Consider the following 22,067-nt stretch of genomic DNA (forward strand, 5'->3'; position numbering starts at 1 on the left):
GGAGGCGGAGCTTGCAGTGAGCGGAGATGGCGTCACTGCACTCCAGCCTGGGCTACAGAGCGAGACTCCGTCTCAAAAAAAAAAAAAAAAAAAAAAAAAAAAGAAAAATGTGTATGCTCATGGGGCAAAATCATACACACAAATATTTCATCTAATCACTTATTTTCTACTATTTAATAAGAGTACAAAATTTTGGCCGGTCGCGGTGGTTCACACCTGTAATCTCAGCACTTTGGGAGGCCGAGGTGGCTGGATCATGAACGAGGTCAGGAGATCGAGACCATCCTGGCTAACACGGTGAAACCCCGTCTCTACTAAATATATAAATAATTAGCCTGGCATGGTGGTGGGTGCCTGTAATCCCAGCTACTCGGGAGGCTGAGACAGAAGAATGGCATGAACCCAGGAGGCAGAGTTTGCAGTGAGCAGAGATCACGCCACTGCACTCCAGCCTGGGTGACAGAGCAAGACTCCGTCTCAAAAAAAAAAAAAAAAAAAAAAAAAAAGAGTACAAAATTTTACATTTTGATTTTTCTCTTACCATATCATCATTTCACTACCTTTTAATTGCTGGATCAAGTTGCTAAATCATAACTCTTCTTATATAATTCATATAACTCTTGTTATACTGCTGTACATGGGTTTATAATTTTTACTTTTATAGGTAACATTTTGTATATAAAATAGCTGTTTTTTTCTTCTGCAGATTTAAGATATATTCCCAGGAAAAGAATTACTGGTTTAGATGGAGTGGTTTTTTTTTTTTTTCTTCCTAAATAGACCTAACAGATTATACTGGTACTGACTTCTTCAGCATAAGCTGTAGAGTGACAAAACCTGCCAGTCCTCCCACCTCAGCCTCCTGAGTAGCTAGGACTACAGGTGTGTGCCACCAGGCCCGGCTAATTTTCTTTTATTTCTTTTTGTAGAGACAGGGGTTTCCCTGTGTTGCCCAGGCTGGTCTTGAACTCCTGGGCTCTAACGATCCAACCGCCTTGGCCTCCCACAGTGCTGGACTACAGGCATGAGCCAGGGTGCCCAGCCAGGTTTATTATCTATCTTCTCAGTTCCTTTTCAAGTTGGCACTGACAAGAGGAAGAAATTAAGATTTGAAGAGGTAGAGAAGGGAACTTACATGGTCTGGTTCCAGCTGGCAGTGTCGAGCCAAGGCGTGAAGCAGCCTCTGAATGTAAGCTTTGAAGATGCCATGAATAACTTCATCGTTAGTTTTGTACAAATGCTCCCCCAGTCGGTACCAAAAGTTAAATGAAATTTCTACTACCTGTTAGGTTAAAAGAGATGATTTATTTGAATGGGAAAGGAATAGAATAAGAAGACATTTTATTATCACCACAACCATATAGGAAGAAAGATATATTTTTAAATAATATGAGTGGAGCTAGTTAAGAAGTCACCTTTTCTCTAGCAGATTTACTATTATCTCCCCAAATTGTCTTCCCACATTAGGCCCAAATCTCCATTTAGAATGACTGGCTTTACATTCCATTTAGTCCTGAGGTAATGCCTCCAAAAGTACACTAAATTTTGAATTTAGAGAAAACGATAACAGACATGGAAGTCTTTATTTTTATTTATTTTTTAGAGACGGAGTTTCATTCTGTTGCCCCAGCTAGAGTGCAGTGGCACGAACACAGTGCACTGCTGCCTCAAACTCCTGGGCTCAAGCGATCCTCCTGCCTCAGCCTCCCAAGTAGCTGGGACTACAGGTACACACCACCAAGCTCAGCTAATTTTTTTTTTTTTTTTTTTTTTTTTTTAGTAGAAACAGGGCCTTGCCATCTTGCCCAGGATGGTTTTGAACTCCTGCCCTCAAGTAATCCTCCCACCTAGGTCTCCCAAAGTGCTGGGACTACAGGCATGAGCCACCGCATAGTTTTATTTTATTTAAAACAAATTTCAGCCAGGCGCGAAACACCATCTCTAAAACAATACAAAAATTAGCCAGGCATGTAGGTGGCACATGCCTGTATTCCCAGCTACTCAGGAGGCTGAGGTTGGAGGATCACCTGAGCCCAGGAGGCTGAGGCTACAGTGAGCCGTGATCGCACCACAGCATTCCAGCCTGGGCAACAGAGTGAGACCCTGTCTCAAAAGATATATATATATTTTATTTAGAGACAGGGTTGCCTAGGTTGGAGTGCAGTGGCACAATCATGGCTCACTGCAGCCTTGAACTTCTGGGCTCAAGCGATCCTTCCACACAGCCTCCTGAGTAGCCAGGAGGACTACAGGCGCTCGCCATTATGTCTGGCTAATTTTTAAAATTTTCTGTAGAGACAGGGTCTTGCTCTGCCATCTAGGCCGGAGTGCAGTGGTGTAATTATGCCTCACTGCAGCCTCGAACTCTTAGGCTCCAGTGATCCTCCCATTCAGCCTCCTAAGTAGCTGGGATGAGAGGTGTGCACCACCACACCCAGCTAATTTTTTAAATTTTCTGTAGAGACAAGGTCTTGCTTTGTTGCCCAAGCTGGTCTCGAACTCCTGGGCTCAAGCAATCCTCCCACCTCAGCCTCCAAAAGTGTTAAGAGGTATGACCCTCATTAGAGGTATGAACCACTGTGCCCAGCCAGAAGTCTTTTTATTTTTATTTATTTTTTTTTGAGACGGAGTCTTGCTCTGTCACCCAGGCTGGAGTACAGTGGCGCGATCTTGGCTCACTGCAACTTCCACCTCCTGGGTTCAAGTGATTCTCCTGCCTCAGCCTCCTGAGTAGCTGGGATTACAGGTGCGCATCATCACCCCAGCTAATTTTTGTATTTTTAGTAAAGATGGGGTTTCACCATGTTGGTCAGGCTGGTCTTGAACTCCTGACCTTATGATCTGCCCACCTCGGCCCCCCAAGGTGCTGACAGGCGTGAGCCACTGCGCCCGGCCAGAAGTCTTTTTTAAAGTACTTTTTTGAAAATTCTGAAATCATTTCATTGAATGTTTGAGATTAGAACATTTCTTACTTGGCAAACCATCTGCAACTCCTGAACATAACTGATTCAGCTTCATGTCACTTTTATTCACCTGTTCTCTTGAGTGTGAGAGAAAGGGAGAAAAAGCCTGGGATTTTACTCGTAGCCTCTTTTCCATATGGTACTGTTTAAAGGAGTGATAATTGCATGGTGTTACATTCTCCCAGAAATGTTTTGGGTTCCATTCAAATCTAGGTATCCTCATGACATTACGTAAAACAAATAAACGTTGTCTTGTATGTGATAACAGAAAACGGGTCAGAGTCACAGGACTACTGTGCCTAAGGCACAGTAAGAGGATCCCTACCATCCTTTTCCCATCAAGGATCCAAAACAGAGCTATTTAAAACAATGCCCAACTTGGGAGCACTTCTTTCTCACTTTTTTTTTTTGAGACGGAGTTTCGCTCGTCGCCCAGGCTGGAGTGCAGTGGCCTGATCTCAGCTCACTGCAACCTCTGCCTCCTAGGTTCAAGCAATTCTCCTGCCTCAGCCTCCCAAGTAGCTGGGATATTACAGGTGTGAGCCACCACGCCCGGCTAATTTTTGTATTTTTAGTGGAGACAGGGTTTCACCATGTTGGCCAGGCTGGTCTCAAACTCCTGACCTCAGGTGATCCGCCCACTTTGGCCTCCCAAAATGCTGGGATTATAGGCGTGAGCCACCAATCCCGACCCTTTCTTATTTCTTATTCTATAAAGAGGTAAAACTTCTCAAATAAATGAGATTTTAAAAAATCTAGCAAACCGAGGTAGATAGGGTGTGAAGGATTCTGAATGATAGAGACCCTTAAGTCCTTTCAATTCCTTTGTCATTCTCATCCATCATTTGGAGAAAAATTGGGGGTGTTAAGACTTGTGGAGGTATAGTTAGAATTTGGTGTTTTTTAGCTGTAAAGCTCTAGAGAATAAGTCAAGCTAGACAAGGGGTTCATTGGAAAGGCTTGCTTTTTAACAAGTTCCTTGAGGGGCCTACAACAGCCCAGCCAACCAGGTAAGAAAATAGAAATGGACACAATGCAGAAACCCAAATATAATTTTTTTTTAAATTCCAAAACAGACGAAATCACATTAATTAAAAACAAGACTGTAATTTCTCAACAATAAAAATGTGGGCACGAGGTAATGAAATATAGATAATATGCAGCACACAACTTGGAGAATAATGGCCTTTGAATAGCGTAAACACTACCTCATATTGAGGATGTCCTGCACAGATAAGAAGCAGCTCCAGAGTTCGAAGGTCCCCAAGACCTTGGCCTGGAGTACAAACAATTTTTTCAAGGAAAGTTTCACATAGTTCAGTGAAAATACGGCAGTAATTCAGAACTCTGCAGAAGACAGGGGAATGAGAACAACGAGTCAGAAATCTGGATATTATAAGTATATACAGGCACAGTTAATCAAATAAATAAAAGGTTCCTCAGTCTAAGGGACATCTAGTGATTATTTACTACGCTGTATCACAATTCCCATGACAGACACCTTTACCTAGATCATACACTCCTACACAAGTGACTTGTCAGTTCAAATTCTCTATTATTAAAACATTTGAATAAAAATTCCCATCAAATCACACTTGATATTTTAACATTTGTCTCTAATTTTTAAAGCCTTACCTTTCTATGGTAATTCTACAAACCCTGCACCCAATTTCCCACTCTAGGTTCAGAAGAGCATAGTAGAGCGTCTTTAGGAAGCACTATCTGTACTTTACAGAATCACTGAGAATCACAAATGACAGACGAATAATAAAAAGTGACTTAAAAGAATGACCAGACTGTAGGTAAACCCAGGGCTCCAGACTTAAACAATTACTCACTTGTCTAAATCTTCACGTGCCACGGCCATATGATAGGCAGTCTCCAATGTCAGCACTCCCTGAAAAAGTTGCATGGCTAATGGCAAGTTTGTCTCCACATTCTCAATGGCATAGAGAGCTGAGCATACACAGTCCGAAGCAGCTTCATGTAGGTTAGATGAGGTCTTATCCTGTTGCTGGGGAGGTAGCAGGAATAGGGAAGCAAGAAGTATGATCACTAAGGAGTAATCTACAGTTGGCCCTGCACACCCTAGGGTTCAACCATCGATAGAAAATATTCAAAATACAAGTAAATAATAATACAATGAAAAACACAAATTTAAAAATTACCGGCCGGGCGCGGTGGCTCACGCTTGTAATCCCAGCACTTTGGGAGGCCGAGGCGGGCGGATCACGAGGTCAGGAGATCGAGACCACGGTGAAACCCCGTCTCTACTAAAAATACAAAAAATTAGCCGGGCGCGGTGGCGGGCGCCTGTAGTCCCAGCTACTCGGAGAGGCTGAGGCAGGAGAATGGCGTGAACCCGGGAGGCGGAGCTTGCAGTGAGCCGAGATCGCGCCACTGCACTCTAGCCTGGGCGACAGAGCGAGACTCCGTCTCAAAAAAAAAAAAAAAAAAAAAAAAAAAAAAAATTACCCTGTAACAACTATTTACATAGCATTTACATTGTATTAGGTATTATAAGTAATTTAGAGGTGATCTAGAGTATATGGGAAGATGTGGGTAGGTTATATGCAAATACTGCACCATTTTATATAAGGGACTTGGGCATCTGCGTATCTTGGAAACTGTACACAGAGGGGCAGGGGTAGTGGGTGGTCCTGGAACCAATCCTTTGAGGATAGCGATGGATAAGTGTAATAGGAAAACAATTAGAGCCTCTTTCTTTCTTTCAATTATAGCCTCTTTCTGAACACGTACTTTAAATGTGTAACAGTCAAGTCATAGCCTTCCATGAGACAACATCCATCAATCTTCCCAATCCTATTTCTATTTCCTTATATGTCAAGCAAATCAGCCTTTCTGTCCCTAAGTCATGGTCATAACGTATCTAATCTCCATGTTCTTAATTCACACCAGCCCCTCCAAATGGAAAGCCATGTGTTCCCTACCCTATTCTAATGTGTGAAAATCTTTTCCATCCTTTTTCTGATATTCAAGTACTACCTAAAATGAAAGGGCTATAGGCCGGGTGCGGTGGCTCACGCCTGTAATCCCAGCACTTTGGGAGGCCGAGGCGGGCGGATCACGAGGTCAGGAGATCGAGACCATCCTGGCTAACACGATGAAACCCCGTCTCTACTAAAAATAAAATGAAAGGGCTCAACAAGTATCAAAGACACATACCTAAACACATCATTGTGAAATTTCAGAATACCAAAGTTAAACAAAGGTCTGTAAAATTTCAGGGGAAGACAGAAGGAGGTAATAGTAAGGAGCAGAAATCAGAGTTCTCCAACTTTTCATTAACAATGATGCATGCTAGTAAAGGAGAGCAAGGCCTTTGAAATTTTGAAGGAAAATAATATTCAACCTACAACTTTATACCTAGTTGAGTCATCAATCAAGATTGAAAGCAAAATAAAAATAGTTCTCAGGCATGCAAAAATTCCAAGTTTACTTTCCATTATATCTTTTCTGAAGAAGTTATTTGAGGGGGTTTGAGAAACAGCTAACCTAATCCAGAAAGCACAGTAAAGACAAGTCCCAAGATGACAGGGAGTAGATCTAAAGAACAACTGATGCAAATCAGAGCAGACCAAAAGGTCCAAGAAGAGAATCCTCCTGGGTTTCTAGTGAAGAGAGTACAGATGAGATGTTGAATACACTTAGTAAGGGCATATTAGTCTTCCTTGAATAATTTTTAAAAAAGAATATTTAAAATCTCCAGTGGGACAAAAAGCTATATAAGCAGGTTTGGGAGAGCACAAAGATGCAAATTATTCATTAGGTATTCTTAGATTGAATAGTGGGTTCAAAGATTCTCATTATATTACCAAGTTATAAAAAGTCAGTGTTCGAGCTGGGCATGGTGGCTCACATCTGTAATCCCAGCACTTTGGGAGGCCGAGGCCGGCAGATCACGAGGTCAGGAGATCGAGACCATGGTGAAACCCCGTTTCTACTAAAAATACAAAAAATTAGCCAGGTGTGGTGGTGGGTTCCTGTGATCCCAGCTACTTAGGAGGCTGAGGCAGGAGAATGGCGTGAACCCAGGAGGTGGAGCTTGCAGTGAGCCAAGATGGTGCCACTGCACTCTAGCCTGGGCGACAGAGCAAGACTCCGTCTCAAAAAAAAATACAAAAAATTAGCCGGGCATGGTGGCACACACCTGTAGTCCCAGCTACTCAGGAGGCTGAGGCAGGAAAATCATTTGAACCCAGAGGGCGAAGGTTGCCGTGAGCCGAGATTGCACCACTTTACTCCAGCCTGGGTGACAGAGGGAGACTCTGTCTCATAAATAAATAAATAAATAAATAGTAAGTGTTCATACTTATTCTTTTGTATATATGAAGTATTTTAATTTTTAAGTTTTTTTTTGTTTGTTTTTGTTTTTTTTAAAGAGCTGTTGGGGGAAAGTTGTACAAGAAAGTCATGGTCCAAACATAAAGCAAAATAAAATGTGACATAGGCCAGGTGTGGTGGCTCACATCTGTAATCCCAGTGCTTTGGGAGGCTGAGGTGGGAGAACTGCTTGAGGCCGGTTCAAGACTAGCCTGGGCAATAAAGAGAGACTCTGTCTCTAGAAAAAATTAAAAATTAGCCAGGCATGGTGGCACATGCCTATATCCCAGCTACTTGGGAGGCTGAGGCAGGAAGATTGCTTGAAGCCAGGAGTTTGAAACTACAGTGAGCTACAATCATGCCAATAGAGCTACTCCAGTCTGGATGACAGGGAGACACTCTGACTCCCTGTGACACTCCCCCTAAAAAGAAAAAAAGTAGCATGATTTTAAACCACTGAATGAATGTAAAAATGAGAATATATTTTACCCTGACTCTAGATAAACACTCTTACTAGTCACAGAGGGGTCCCGACACTGGATCAGTAGAGAAGATAATATAATCCTGGCATACTAATTAACTTCTTCCTTACTCCAATTCCAATTTCCAGAAATTACCACTGTTAAGTTTTAAGTGTATTCTAGACTGTCCTCCATTTATATGTAATCACATGTACATTTTTTAAACAAAAGTGGGACATGACTTTATTTACAGTGATTACTTTTCACACTATTTGTTGAGGTGATAATAAATATTATCATTATTGAGGAAGGATACCAACATACATGGAGACAGACAATGGCAAGCAAAACAATCACTGGCATCCTAATTTTCCTAAGACTTAGCTTCTGATGCAAAAATGACACAGAAATACACTACCAATGACATGCCAAATGTCTCCTTGAAAAATGTCTTTCTTTTCTTTAATTCACAGTGGCATCAATCTAGCATCATGGTACTATCTTCTAAGTAATAGCGCATCAGCATACATTCACAATACATGCAGCTTCCATACTAATACATCTTCATTGAAGGAAACCCTCCAGCAGAAAGAAACAAAGTTTTTCATGTCTCCAAAGACCCCTTCAATAATATTTATGCTTGAGATAATGTTATGTTTCTTGTTCTAATATGTTATCTTATTCTAATCACTCCCTAACTCCTATCTACCAAGACTATATTACTAGGCACTGCTACTTTCAAAGTTTAAAGAAGAAACACACAAGTATTTAAAAAGACATTAGTACTTACTCTACTAATCTCAAAAACCCAAATCCATTTTGCACATACAATGTTTAATCTCAACTACAAAGATAATATCTTAATCTATAATTGTCTCTGGGTGCACTAAACATAATTTTTAATTCTTCCTGTTCTGTTTTATCCTAAACTTATGATGCACATATAATTATATCATGGAAATGTCTAGGATTCAATGACCATTACTGAAATACATAATTTTATATTTTTAAAACAAGGAAAAAGATACCAATGGTTATTTGGATTTTAATATGTAAATCATGCATCAACATATAAGATTGTTTTCTTCTTAAACATAACTATATCCTATTAGGAGTATTAAAACTGATACTTCTAATTTGGTACCTCATAGAAAGGAAGGAACATTGCTGCATTCTTAATACACGCCTTCCAGCTACTGTGCAAAAATTTAAAAACACTGTTATGTCCCAGCAGGTTAGTCACGAAAAGTGATTGGCAGAAATACTTTGATAAATAAGGTCATTACTTACCAAAACCTCAAAAAGGAGTGCTAGTAATTTATTGTTAGCCATGAAGTTACTGTCCAAAACTCCCAAGTTAAACCAACTTCCCAAACAGCGAAAAACCTTCATAAGCATTTTCTCATCTGTTCCTGCTTTTTCCACACAGGTCATCTGAATAGGGAAAAAAACTTAAAATGAATAATGTTAATCTATATATTTAAACCATTATTTCAATCACCTTACAAGTATAATAATGAGAAGGATGGCAATAAAACAGCCAACGGTTAAAAGTGCTTTTTAAGTTTGTTACTGTTTTTTTTTTTTTTCCTTTTAAGAGAGAGGTCTTGCTACATTGCCCAGGTGGGACTACAGGCATGTGCCACTGCATCCAGCTAGGCACCACTGTTCTAAATACCACTAACCTACTTAATCCCCGAAATGGTTTGGTTCTGTGTCCCCACCCAAATCTCAAGTCAAATTGTAATCCCCAATGTTGGGGGAGGGTTCTGGTGGGAGGTGACTGAATCATGGGAATGAACATCCCCCTTGCTGTTCTTGTGATAGAGTTCTCATGAGATCTGGTTGTTTCAAAGTGTGTAGCACCTCCCCCTGCTCTCTCTCTCCTGCCGGCCGTGTGAAGACGTGTCTGCTTCCCCTTCACCTTCCACCATGATTGTTAAGTTTCCTAAGGCCTCCCTAGAAACAGAAGCCTGTACAGCCCAGAGAACCATAAGCTGATTAAACCTCTTTTCTTTATAAATTACCCAGTTTCAGGTATTTCTTTTTTTTTTTTGAGATGGAGTCTTGCTCTGTTGCCCAGGCTGGAGTGCAGTGCCATGATCTCGGCTCACTGCAACCTCCACCTCCCTGGTTCAAGCAATTCCCCTACCCCAGCCTCCCAAGTGGCTGGGATTACAGATGCACGTCACCACACCCAGCTAATTTTTTTGTATTTTTAGTAGACACGGGGTTTCACCATGATGGCCAGACTGGTCTCAAACTCCTGACCTCAGGCAATCTGCCCACCTCGGCCTCCCAAGGTGCTGGGATTACACGCGTGAGCCACTGAGCCCAGCCTCAGGTATTTCTTTATAGCAGCATGAGACTGGACTAACACAATCCCCAAATACAACTTTATAGGTAGCTACTATTATTGTCTCTACTTTCTCAATGGGAAAACTGAAGTACAGAGAGGTTACAGACTTACCCAAGTTGTTTCAGAAATAACTTACTAATTTCTTAATTCCCACTTCTGCATTAAGGTTTATTATCCAAAAAATTATTTTACAAGTAATTTACTTATTTATATACCGGGTTGTCATAGAATAGATAATAAGCTAGAGTAAGCTAGGCATACTACTGTATATTTCCACAAGAAAAGCTAATGTTTCAGCTTTGGCAATAGAATAAACATGTCATCCCACAGAAAGTGATACTACTATAAATAGTATAAAAGAGATAAAACAGAATTACACTAAAACTCAATGTTTCTCCTTGTAGTCTGTTTTTGTGACATATATTTTTTCCAAAGTAAAAGGTAATGCATCTTTTTCTAGACAAAGAATGTTTTAAAAAAGCTCTTGCAAGCAATGAGTTAGAAATATAATTTCCATGGGGTTCAGGAGGCATGAGAGTGGGGGTGAAATCCTATAATGTATTATTAAATAAGATCTAAATATTGATATTTGTGGTTACAATGCAGATATAAACTACATAGGAAAATTCTCCAAGTTCAAAGCTTCATCTACTACATAAATCTACACTGAAGATGACTGTCTTTATTATTGTGCTCCAAAGAATGCTAGGTTGCTAAGATGAAGAGAAGTGAGGGGTTAATGAGTGACTGTATACCAACTCATTCCCACAGGGGGCTATTTAAGATATTCAGGTCTGGAAGCTACCTTTAAAACAAAGCAAAACAAAACAAAAAACCACCTTTCCTTCTCAGAAGACAGAAGAAAGGAAGTCCAAGTATATTAATATACTTGACTCTTTCTATTTCTTCTCTCTCTTCCAGGCCACTACATTTCGGGGGAGGAAGAAAAGTACATGAAAAATAAGCTGACCAGTCATTGTAACATTTACTGAGCCCTTTCTGTGCACCAGGCACTGTTTTAAGAGCTTTATATGTATTAAATCATGTAATGCCCACAATATGAAACAGATACTATTATCCCCATTATACTGATGAGAAAACTGAGGCAGACAGTCAAGTAACTTGCCCAATATGGCACAGGTAGGAAACAGCATAGCGAGGACTTAAACTTAAGAAGTCTGGCTTCAAAGTCTATGATCTTAACCACTACACGATAGTTATCTCCCAAATTTCTCTATTTGCTTACATATACAGAACAAAGATATGATTAATATCAAGGACTTCCTATATTTCAAAAGCCTGTAAAGTTAGGCAGACTGCAACAATAATCTATCTTACTAATATTATATATTATTATCAGTATAACTAGCTATATACTAATTTACCTGGATAATGATTAGTGTATTACCAAAGAAAGCCAGGAAATATTAACAGCATGGGGAAACAGAATCATCTATCACACATGAACCAACTATTTTACTAGTTTTAAACATGTCAGCTTGAATTATACATCATTTGTAATGAATAACATCAGAACTTGATTGCTAACTAAATGCAGACTCACTTCCGCTCATTTTCATTTATTGTGCATATTGCATTATATATGCTTGTTGGAAAAAGGTGGAGTTGCACAGCCAATATCATACTGAATGGGCAAAAACTGGAAGCATTCCCTCTGAAAACTGGCACAAGACAGGGATGCCCTCTCTCACTGCTCCTATTCAACATAGTGCTGGAAGTTCTGGCCAGAGCAATCAGGCAGGAGAAGGAAATAAAGGGTATTCAATTAGGAAAAGAGGAAGTCAAATTGTCCCTGTTTGCAGATGACATGATTGTATATCTAGAAAACCCCATTGTCTCAGCCCAAAATCTCCTTAAGCTGATTAGCAACTTCAGCAAAGTCTCAGGATACAAAATTAATGTACAAAAATCACAAGCATTCTTGTACACCAATAACAGACAAACAGAGAGCCAAATCATGAGTGAACTCCCATTCACAATTGCTTCAAGGAGAATAAAATACCTAGGAATCCAACTTACAAGGGATGTGAAGGACCTCTTCAAGGAGAACTACAAACCACTGCTCAGTGAAATAAAAGAGGATACAAACAAATGGAAGAACATTCCATGCTCATGGGTTGGAAGAATCAATATCGTGAAAATGGCCATACTGCCCAAGGTAATTTATAGATTCAATGCCATCCCCATCAAGCTACCAATGACTTTCTATACAGAATTGGAAAAAACTACTTTAAAGTTCATATGGAACCAAAAAAGAGCCCGCATTGCCAAGTCAATCCTAAGCCAAAAGAACAAAGCTGGAGGCATCACGCTACCTGACTTTAAACTATACTACAAGGCTACAGTAACCAAAACAGCATGGTACTGGTACCACAACAGAGACATAGATCAATGGAACAGAACAGAGCCCTCAGAAATGATGCCGCATATCTACAACTATCTGATCTTTGACAAACCTGACAAAAACAAGAAATGGGGAAAGGATTTCCTATTTAATAAATGGTGCTGGGAAAACTGGCTAGCCATATGTAGAAAGCTGAAACTGGATCCCTTCCTTACACCTTATACAAAAATTAATTCAAGATGGATTAAAGACTTACATGTTAGACCTAAAACCATTAAAATCCTACAAGAAAACCTAGGCAATACCATTCAGGACATAGGCGTGGGCAAGGACTTCATGTCTAAAACACCAAAAGCAATGGCAACAAAAGCCAAAATTGACAAATGGGATCTCATTAAACTAAAGAGCTTCTGCACAGCAAAAGGAACTACCATCAGAGTGAACAGGCAACCTACAGAATGGGAGAGAATTTTTGCAACCTACTCATCTGACAAAGGGCTAATATCCAGAATCTACAATGAACTCAAACAAATTTACAAGAAAAAAACAAACAACCCCATCAAAAAGTGGGCAAAGGACATGAACAGACACTTCTCAAAAGAAGACATTTATGCAGCCAAAAAACACATGAAGAAATGCTCCTCATCACTGGCCATCAGAGAAATGCAAATCCAAACCACAGTGAGATACCATCTCACACCAGTTAGAATGGCCATCATTAAAAAATCAGGAAACAACAGGTGCTGGAGAGGATGTGGAGAAATAGGAACACTTTTACACTGTTGGTGGGACTGTAAACTAGTTCAACCATTGTGGAAGTCAGTGTGGCAATTCCTCAGGGATCTCGAACTAGAAATACCATTTGACCCAGCCATCCCATTACTGGGTATATACCCAAAGGACTATAAATCATGCTGCTATAAAGACACATGCACACGTATGTTTATTGCGGCACTATTCACAATAGCAAAGAGTTGGAACCAACCCAAATGTCCAACAACAATAGAGTGGATTAAGAAAATGTGGCACATATACACCATGGAATACTATGCAGCCATAAAAAATGATGAGTTCGTGTCCTTTGTAGGGACATGGATGAAACTGGAAAACATCATTCTCAGTAAACTATCACAAGGACAAAAAACCAAACACCGCATGTTCTCACTCATAGGTGGGAATTGAACAATGAGAACTCATGGACACAGGAAGGGGAACATCACACTCCGGGGACTGTTGTGGGGTGGGGGGAGGGGGGAGGGACAGCATTAGGAGATACACCTAATGCTAAATGACGAGTTGATGGGTGCAGGAAATCAACATGGCACATGGATACATATGTAACAAACCTGCATATTGTGCACATGTACCCTAAAACCCTAAAGTATAATAAAAAAAAAAAAGAAAAATTAAAATTATTTATGTAATGGTGTAAGGACAACTCGGTAGTCACTTGAGAAAAAACACATTCAGTCAATGCCTTGCTTGTTACATTAAAAATATGTTTAAGAGAAATCAAAGATTTAAATGTAAAAAATAAATAAAAATACCAAAATAAACTAAAAAAAAAAAAAAAAAAAGGTGGAGTTGCAGCTAACTTGCAGAGAAATTAACCACATAACTAGGAGTATACACATAAGTTTATGTCTAGGATATAGACTTCTGAGACATCTGTCACTATTTAAAGCCACAAGAGGCAGAGAGTATTTATAGAAGTATTTATAGAAGGAAGAACGGCAGGGGCCGGGCACGGTGGCTCACGTCTGTAATCCCAGCACTTTGGGAGGCAGAGGTGGGTGGATCACAAGGTCAGGAGTTTGAGACCAGCCTAACCAACATGGTGAAACCCCGTCTCTACTAAAAATACAAAAATTAGCCAGACGTGGTGGCACGCGCCTGTAATCCCAGCTACTCAGGAGGCTGGGGCAGGAGAACTGCTTGAATCCAGGATGCAGAGGTTGCAGTGAGCTGAGATTGCGCCATGGCACTCCAGCCTGGGCGACAGAGCAAGACTCTGTCTAAAAAAAAAAGAAGAATGGCAGGAAAGGAAAGAACTGAGAGCCCTTGCTTTAGAGGGGAAAGTACTTGTAAAAAGTCATCAGAGGCTGTGTGCAGTGGCTCACACCTGTAATCCCAGCACTTTGGGAGGCTGAGGTGGGAGGATCACTTGAGCCCAGGAGTTCTAGACTAATCTGAGCAACAAAGTTAAGACCCTGTCTCTACAAAAAAATTAAAAAATAAAACAACATTTTAAAAGTCACCAGAAAACACACTAGACGAGACGAGAAAATGTCACAAATATGGTTCTGGCCCCATTAAGTTCTTCTAGTTATTTTTTACTCAAGACTTTCTTTGTTCCCCTGAAACTCAGAAAGAAAATATTCAGGGATGCCAGGCACTAAAATGGCCAGAATTTTTAGAAAAGACTATGACACTAATATATGCAATATATTTAAATATGTAATACATAAACTAATAAATGCACAGGAGCACTTAATTTAATACGGTTCAAGGCTGAAAGTAGCAAAATGAACGGAGTAACTAAGTTCCCTTAACACGAACTGGAGCCACTAAGAGATTTCTCTTTAAGAGCTGATACTCATTCTCTCTCCCCCTCAACCTGTCTCAAACTCTCAATTGAATCTTTGATGCTGTTGATATAAACTCATTACATAATCACTTGGCCTTTATACTTCCTGAATGACATTTCAATTTTAATAAGACATGATGTATACAAGTGGAAGGATTTGCTCGTACATTCTAACTACTGACTCAAACTGAAAGACCAAATTCTGACAAAAACCTGTTTCTAAAACTAATCTCTTTGAAAAGATGAAATTCTGAAAATTAAATCAAACATATATTCTAAAACATCAGAACTAAGAGTTATCTTCTGTTCCTCTTTGAGAGCTATGCTATGTTAAAAATCTGTCTCTTAAAGTAAGTCCTCAAAAGCTTCAAGATAAATGCCACAGAGTTCAGAAGAACTCACCAGTAAAAAGATAGCAGGGATAGATAAGATTTGAGATCTTAGATTAACAAAATAGAAAGTGGAGAGACAAAACTGTTCGAAGCACTGGTTCAGTTTAGCTATGAGAGCAATCAGAAACATGTTTAAAACTTCAAAAAGTTCAACACCATGTTTAGGAATGGGTCCATTAGGACAGACCACAAAAGTATAACACTAACAAGAAATAGGACAGAATGTAATCATTAAAGGAGAGTGTGCAGGAAACTAAATGAGAAAAGGTCTTAAGAGGGGTTTGGAACCTGGCATTACAGCCACATGCCTATTCCTTTCTTGGCCATTTTGGACTAATTTCATCCCCTGGGTTCTATAACATGACAAGCTACATGACAAAATTAGAGACATTTTTAAGCACCACAGGAAATACATTTTTCAGACTGTGTCACAATTCATCAAAATATCACCTGTAATTGATTGTCATGATGTGCTAAGTCAAGCACATGCCTTGAATGCCCAAGTGGCTGCTGTAATTGACTGCTGTGGCAGTAATCATGACACAAAATACATGTGGACTGGATTATTTTAAGTTCACAAGTGCTTACAAAAAGAAAACGACAAATTCAAGTCCATTAACTCTCAACTCAGGCCACAGTCTGAGCACCAGAGCTTTCATGCCAAGTCTAAAAGCAGCTCTTACTTTTTGTAGCTACAAAGTTAGTACTGCTGAAACTCGTATACAAAACTTAGTTGTGTGACTTGCTGAATTACAAACAACAGGTGAATTTACAGTCCCTCCACACTTCTCATGTGAAAGTTAGGGAACTGACTGGTAAAGAATGGGATTCTGAAACTTGGAAAGGAGACATCTGGTTGGACCTAAATGAACATGAGTCCATCATACTTCAAAAAGACAAAGCCAGAAGAAAAAAAAAAAACTCAAGGCAGCTTTAAAATAAATCCTCATTTTGAAAAGAAGTAAGATTTATCCTATCTTTCTAGTAAGAGCTCATAAGAATGCCAACTTATACGTACAAGGAATGACAGAAATAGTCAAATATCATTTTGCAACCCATGATGAAATTATTTTTAGAGACAGTCTTGTTCTGTTGCCCAGACTGGAGTGCACTGGCACAATTATGGCTCACTGCCACCTTGAACTCCTGGGGTCAAGTGATCCTTCCTGCCTCAGCCTCTTGAGTAGCTAGGACTACAGGTGCATGCCACCATGCTTGGTTAATTTATTTATTTTTTTGAGACAGGGTCTTGCTATGTTGCCCAGGCTGGTCTTGAACACCTGACCTCAAGCAACCATCCCACCTCAGCCTTCCAACATGCTGGAATTATAGGCATAAACCACATTGCCTGGCCCATAATGAAATTATTGATTAAGGTAGGGATTATCTACTGGAATGTAAAACAATTAGGCTAAAGTCTGATAGGAATTGAACATTCATAAAATAACAAGCTACCATCACACAAACTACATTATATTACAAAGGAGGAAAGTGAACTTTAAAAATGGAAGGATCAGACTTTCATCTTAATCCAGTGGTCAACCCTAGCATCACTAATAGATGATCAACTGAACACTGTATATATACTAAGACATAGCATCAAGTACTTATGATATATTCTAGCCCAAAATATTTAACTTTTAAAAACTAATCCTCTAAGCCTCTCAGTTTTTCTCAATCAGGATTCTAGGAAAGAATTAAATTCTATAGGTTGGGTGTGGTGGTTCACATTTGCAATCTCATCATTAAGGGAGGCCAAGGAGAAAGGATCACTTGAGACCAGGTTGGAGACCATAGAGAGGCTCTATATCTACAAAAAAAAAAAAATATTGTATAGAATTAAGCCCTTCAGAAAATTATCTGAGTGCCTATCTTCTTAATTATCCTAAGGGCGGTATATAGCTAGAACCATTATTAATGTAGAGGAAAGAATTCATTACATATAATGAATGCTTTAGGCTTAATTCTCTTGAGGAACCCCTACTGAGAAGGGCTGCTTTAGATACAACTTCCAATTAGAGGAAATACAGAGAAAAGAAAAACAAGGTAAATGAAACAAAGGAGAGGCAATCAGAAAATCATAAAGGTAAGATAATTCAATAAAACGACTGGTATAATCTCTTCGACAAGTCATGTTATTTTAAACAAGGAACAGAATGTGGGACTGTGACTAAGAACCTGATACAAGGCATAGTTATAGATTGGACATTCTTTGTAAAAAGTATCTTTTTTTGTTTTTTCTTTTTGTTGAGACGGAGTCTCACTCTGTCGCCCAGGCTGGAGTTCAGTGGTGCGATCTCGGCTCACTGCAACCTCTGCCTCCGGGTTCAAGCAATTCTCCTGCCTCGGCCTCCCAAGTAGCTGGGACTACAGGTGCATGCCACCACGCCCAGCTAATTTTTGTATTTTTAGTAGAGATGGGGTTTCACCATGTTGGCCAGGATGGTCTCGAGCTCCTGACCTTGTGACCCGCCAGCCTCGGCCTCCCAAAGTGCTGGGATTATAGGCATGAGCCACCGTGCCCAGCCTGTAAAGAATATCTTAGGACCAACTGGTGAAATGTGAATATGGTCTGGGTTTATCAGATGATATGAAAACTTACTAACATGAAAAGGTAAGCAGATGACTGAAAAAGCAAGATGCAGAAGAACAAGTAAAGTATAATTTCATTTGGGCTTAAAAAATCTGTATATATGTCCATAAATATGTTCATAGAGGATATGTATTAAAGGGTTAACTGTATGATCTCCAGATGGTTTGAGTGTAATTTGCTGTCCATATTTTCTAATTTTCCATAAAACTATTTCTTTAAAATAAATGGCTAAGTGAAAAACATATATTTAACTTATTTTTCAATGAATTTTTTTTTTTTTTTTTTTGTGATGGAGTCTCCCTCTGTTGCCCAGACTGGAGTGCGCAGTGGCGCAATCTTGGCTCACTGCAACCTCTGCCTCCCAGGTTCAAGTGATTCTCCTGCCTCAGCCTCCCGACTAGCTGGGACTATAGGAGTGCACCACCACACCTGGCTAATTTTTGTATTTTTAGTAGAGACAGGGTTTCACTATGTTGGCCAGGCTGGTCTCAAACTCCTGACCTCAAGTAATCCACCCACTTCAGCCTCCCAAAGTGCTGGGATTACAGGGGTGAGCCACTGCACCCAGCCCTCCAATGAATTTCTAATACAAAATGGAACACAATTTTTAATAGAATTTTAATTTTTTTCAAACAAAAAGATCTATGATCTTGCTATACTGAAACACATCTCTGAAAAATAATTTACTATACGTTAAGTATCCCTAATCCAAAACTCCAAAATCCAAAACTTTTTGAGTGCCAACATAACGCTCAAAGGAAATGCTCACTGGAGCATTTCAGATTAGGAATGCTGAACCAGAAAGTATAATGCAAATATTCCAAAATTTTAAAAACTCAGAAATCCTAAATACTACTTTTTTTGCCCTACCCTAAACTCTTCTGGTCCCAAGCCTTTCAGTAAGGGATATTCAAGCTGTATAACCACATTATTGAGAAAATTAAGCTGGACTATAAAGACCTAAAAATGAGATATGGGCTAATCAATTTATTAGCATCTACTTTAGGAACCAGGAAACATTTTCTATAAAGAACCAGACAAACATTCTACACTTTGCAAGCCATATGGTCTCTGTGAAAAACAGTCAATTAGGCTGATGTAGTCCAAAATAATGGACAGACAAAATATAACCAAATGGGCATAACTGTGTTCCAACAAAGCTTTATTTACAAAAAGAGGCAACCAACCCATAAACTATAGATTTACCCACTCCTGCTCTAGAGTATTAAAAATGTCAACTAACTGAAGGGAGCTTAATCACATCTAATTCTTTTAAAAATGTGTATTAGCTCATCCATAATGCGATACTCCTCAAAGGTCAGGTAAAATCTTCTATCACCTTTCAGTTCATCTTTAAGAGAGGATCCTTTCTTTTATCTCTCACAATATACAAAAATCAAATCAAAATGGATTAAAGACTTAAATGTAAGATGTGAACTATAAAACTACTACAAGAAAACATTAGGGAAATGCTGCAGGACATTGATCTGGGCAAAGATCTCTTAAGCAAGACCTCAAAATCAAAGGCAACTAAAGCAAAAAAAGTCGACAAAGGTCAGGCTAAAAGGCTTCTGCACAGCAAAAGAAACAATCAACCAAGTGAAGAGACAACCTACAGAACGGGAGGAAATATTTGCAAACTACCCATCCAACAAGAGATCAGTAACCACAATATATAAGAAACCCAAATAACTCAATAGTAAAAAAAAAATTAAAAATTAAAAAATGGGCAAAAGATCAATAGCAAATGCTGGCAAGGATGCAGAGAAAAGGGAACGCTCTAGAATGTAAAGCAGTACAGTCATTATGAAAAACAGTATGGAAGTTCCTCAACAGACTGAAAATAGTACTACCATACGATCTAGCAATCCCACTGCTGGGTAAATACCCAGAAAAAACCAGTATATCAAGAAGATGTCTACAATCCCATGTTTATTGCAGCGCTATTCACAATAGCCAAGATATGGAATCAACCTAAGTACCTATCAACGGCTGAATGGATAAAGAAACAATGGTATAGGTGCACAATGAAATATTCGTTAGCCACAAAAAGAATAAGATCCTGTCATTTGCAGCAACATGGACGGCGCTGTTAGACATTACGTTAAGTGAAATAAGCCAGGCACAGAAAGACAAATATCACATGCTTTCACTGCTATGTTGGAGTGAAAAAAAATGGATCTCATAGAGGTAAAGAGTAGAATGATGGTGATCAGAAGCTAGGAAGAGTAACGGGGAGGGGAGGATCAAGAAAGGTTGATTAATGGGTACACAAACACAGCTGAATAGAAAGGATAAGTTATAGTGTTACACAGCAAAACAGAGTGACTATAGTTAATAATTTATTGAGTACTTCAGAATGGCTGAAAGAGAAGATTTAGAATGTTTCCTACACAAAGAAATGATAAAGGTTTGAGGTGATGGATATCTCAATTTGATCATCACCTGATTTGATCTGATCATCACATATTATATACTTGGACAAAAATAATACATGTGGCTGGGCACAGTGGCTCACGCCTGTAACCCCAGCACTTTGGGAGGCCAAGGCAGGTGGATCACTTGAGGTCAGGAGTTCGAGGCCAGCCTAGGCAACATGGAGAGACACCATCTCTACAAAAAATAAAAAACTTCGCTGGGCGTGGTGGCGCACACCTGTAGTCCCAGCTACTCAGGAGGCTGAGGTGAGAGAATCACTTGAGCCCAGGAGGAGGAGGGTGCAGTAAGCTGAGATCATGCCACTGCACTACAGCCTAGGAGACAGAGATCCTGCTTCAAAAAATAAAAGTAACACATGAAACCCCATAAATATGTACAACTATCATGTATCAATTAGCAAAAAAAAGAAAGGATCCTTTCTTAGTAAAGTAGATTCATACACACTTCCCTTTGCATGATCCTTTATTAACAGCCAACAGTTTAGAGCATTAAGCAGTAGAAGAGCACAAGATACATAATGAGATGGCCTTAGTTCAAATTCTGAATTAACAGTTGTGTAACTCTAAAGTCCATTTTTCATTCATAAAAGAGATAATGTTACCTTTAGAGGATTATACAGAAACTTAAAAAGCATAGTTTCTGAAAGTATGTTGTAATGGTATTACATAAATGCCAAAGCATCATCATTAAATTTTGCAAAGAAAGCTATTTCACAATAATGCAATTGGATTACAAAATAACCACCATGGCTTTCTGCCTTTATGCAGCAACTTAGTATTTCAAACTTACTCACCAATAGAGATACTACTGTACTAGAGTAGAAGGCCAAATCTTCTATAATTTCTGTGCGCCGATTAGCTCCAATTCGTAAGGAACGACTATGTACTTCTTCAGGTAACACTGTAAGGATCTCTAGCAAAAAAGGCAAAGAAGTCACATCATTGCTGTATCTGCAAAAGAAAAAAGCGGAGATATGTTATTTATAGCCAGAAAATACACAATCACATAAGATAACAGCCATCAGAGTAACTCACAACAACAAAAGCAACATTCCCACCACTGTTAAGGGGGAGAAAAAAGATATAAACATAAATGTCCTCCATAATTAGTTAAGATTAAAAAAAGGACACAGTTATTCAATGAAACATAGCCATTATAATGAACATGATCTCTATATGTCCTAACATGAAAAAATGTCCATAATGTAGTAAGTGAAAAACATGTATGAAACATATTGAATATGGGTGAACAAATATATAGGTATATGTACATTAAAATATATATGCACTTATTTATTTTAAAATGCATAAAGGAAACTCTACATAGCCAATTGTTAATAGTGGTTGCTTATAAAATACAGGGTTAAGGGCCAGGTGTGGTGGCTCATGCTTATGATCCCAGCACTTTGGGAGGCCGAGGCAGGAGGATCACTTGAGTCCACAAGTTCGAGACCAGCCTGGGCATCACAGGGAGACCGTCTCTACATTAAAAATTTTTTAATTAGCCAGGCATGGTGGTGTGCATCTGTAATCCCAGCTACTTGGGAGACTGAGGCAGAAGGATC

At 39.3% G+C, this 22,067-nt stretch overlaps 1 protein-coding gene across 10 annotated transcripts in view; it reads right to left on the reverse strand.

Annotated features, from left to right (window-relative positions):
- Window positions 1-22,067, reverse strand: part of TNPO3 (transportin 3) — a 106,081-nt gene that overhangs the window by 42,544 nt on the left and 41,470 nt on the right. For 8 of the 10 annotated variants that reach the window (XM_055283953.2, XM_063641602.1, XM_063641603.1 and 5 more), the window contains exons 4-8: window positions 21,297-21,453; window positions 9,059-9,202; window positions 4,802-4,977; window positions 4,172-4,310; window positions 1,136-1,282 (exon numbers count right to left, since the gene is read on the reverse strand). In XM_055283953.2, coding sequence (XP_055139928.1) covers window positions 1,136-1,282; window positions 4,172-4,310; window positions 4,802-4,977; window positions 9,059-9,202; window positions 21,297-21,453 — 763 coding nt within the window. The remainder of the gene's footprint in view (window positions 1-1,135; window positions 1,283-4,171; window positions 4,311-4,801; window positions 4,978-9,058; window positions 9,203-21,296; window positions 21,454-22,067) is intronic. The other 2 variants (XM_063641604.1, XM_063641605.1) reach the window with 2 other exon arrangements.

Source organism: Symphalangus syndactylus, chromosome 6 (assembly GCF_028878055.3).
Source record: "Symphalangus syndactylus isolate Jambi chromosome 6, NHGRI_mSymSyn1-v2.1_pri, whole genome shotgun sequence".
Lineage (NCBI taxonomy): Eukaryota > Metazoa > Chordata > Mammalia > Primates > Hylobatidae > Symphalangus > Symphalangus syndactylus.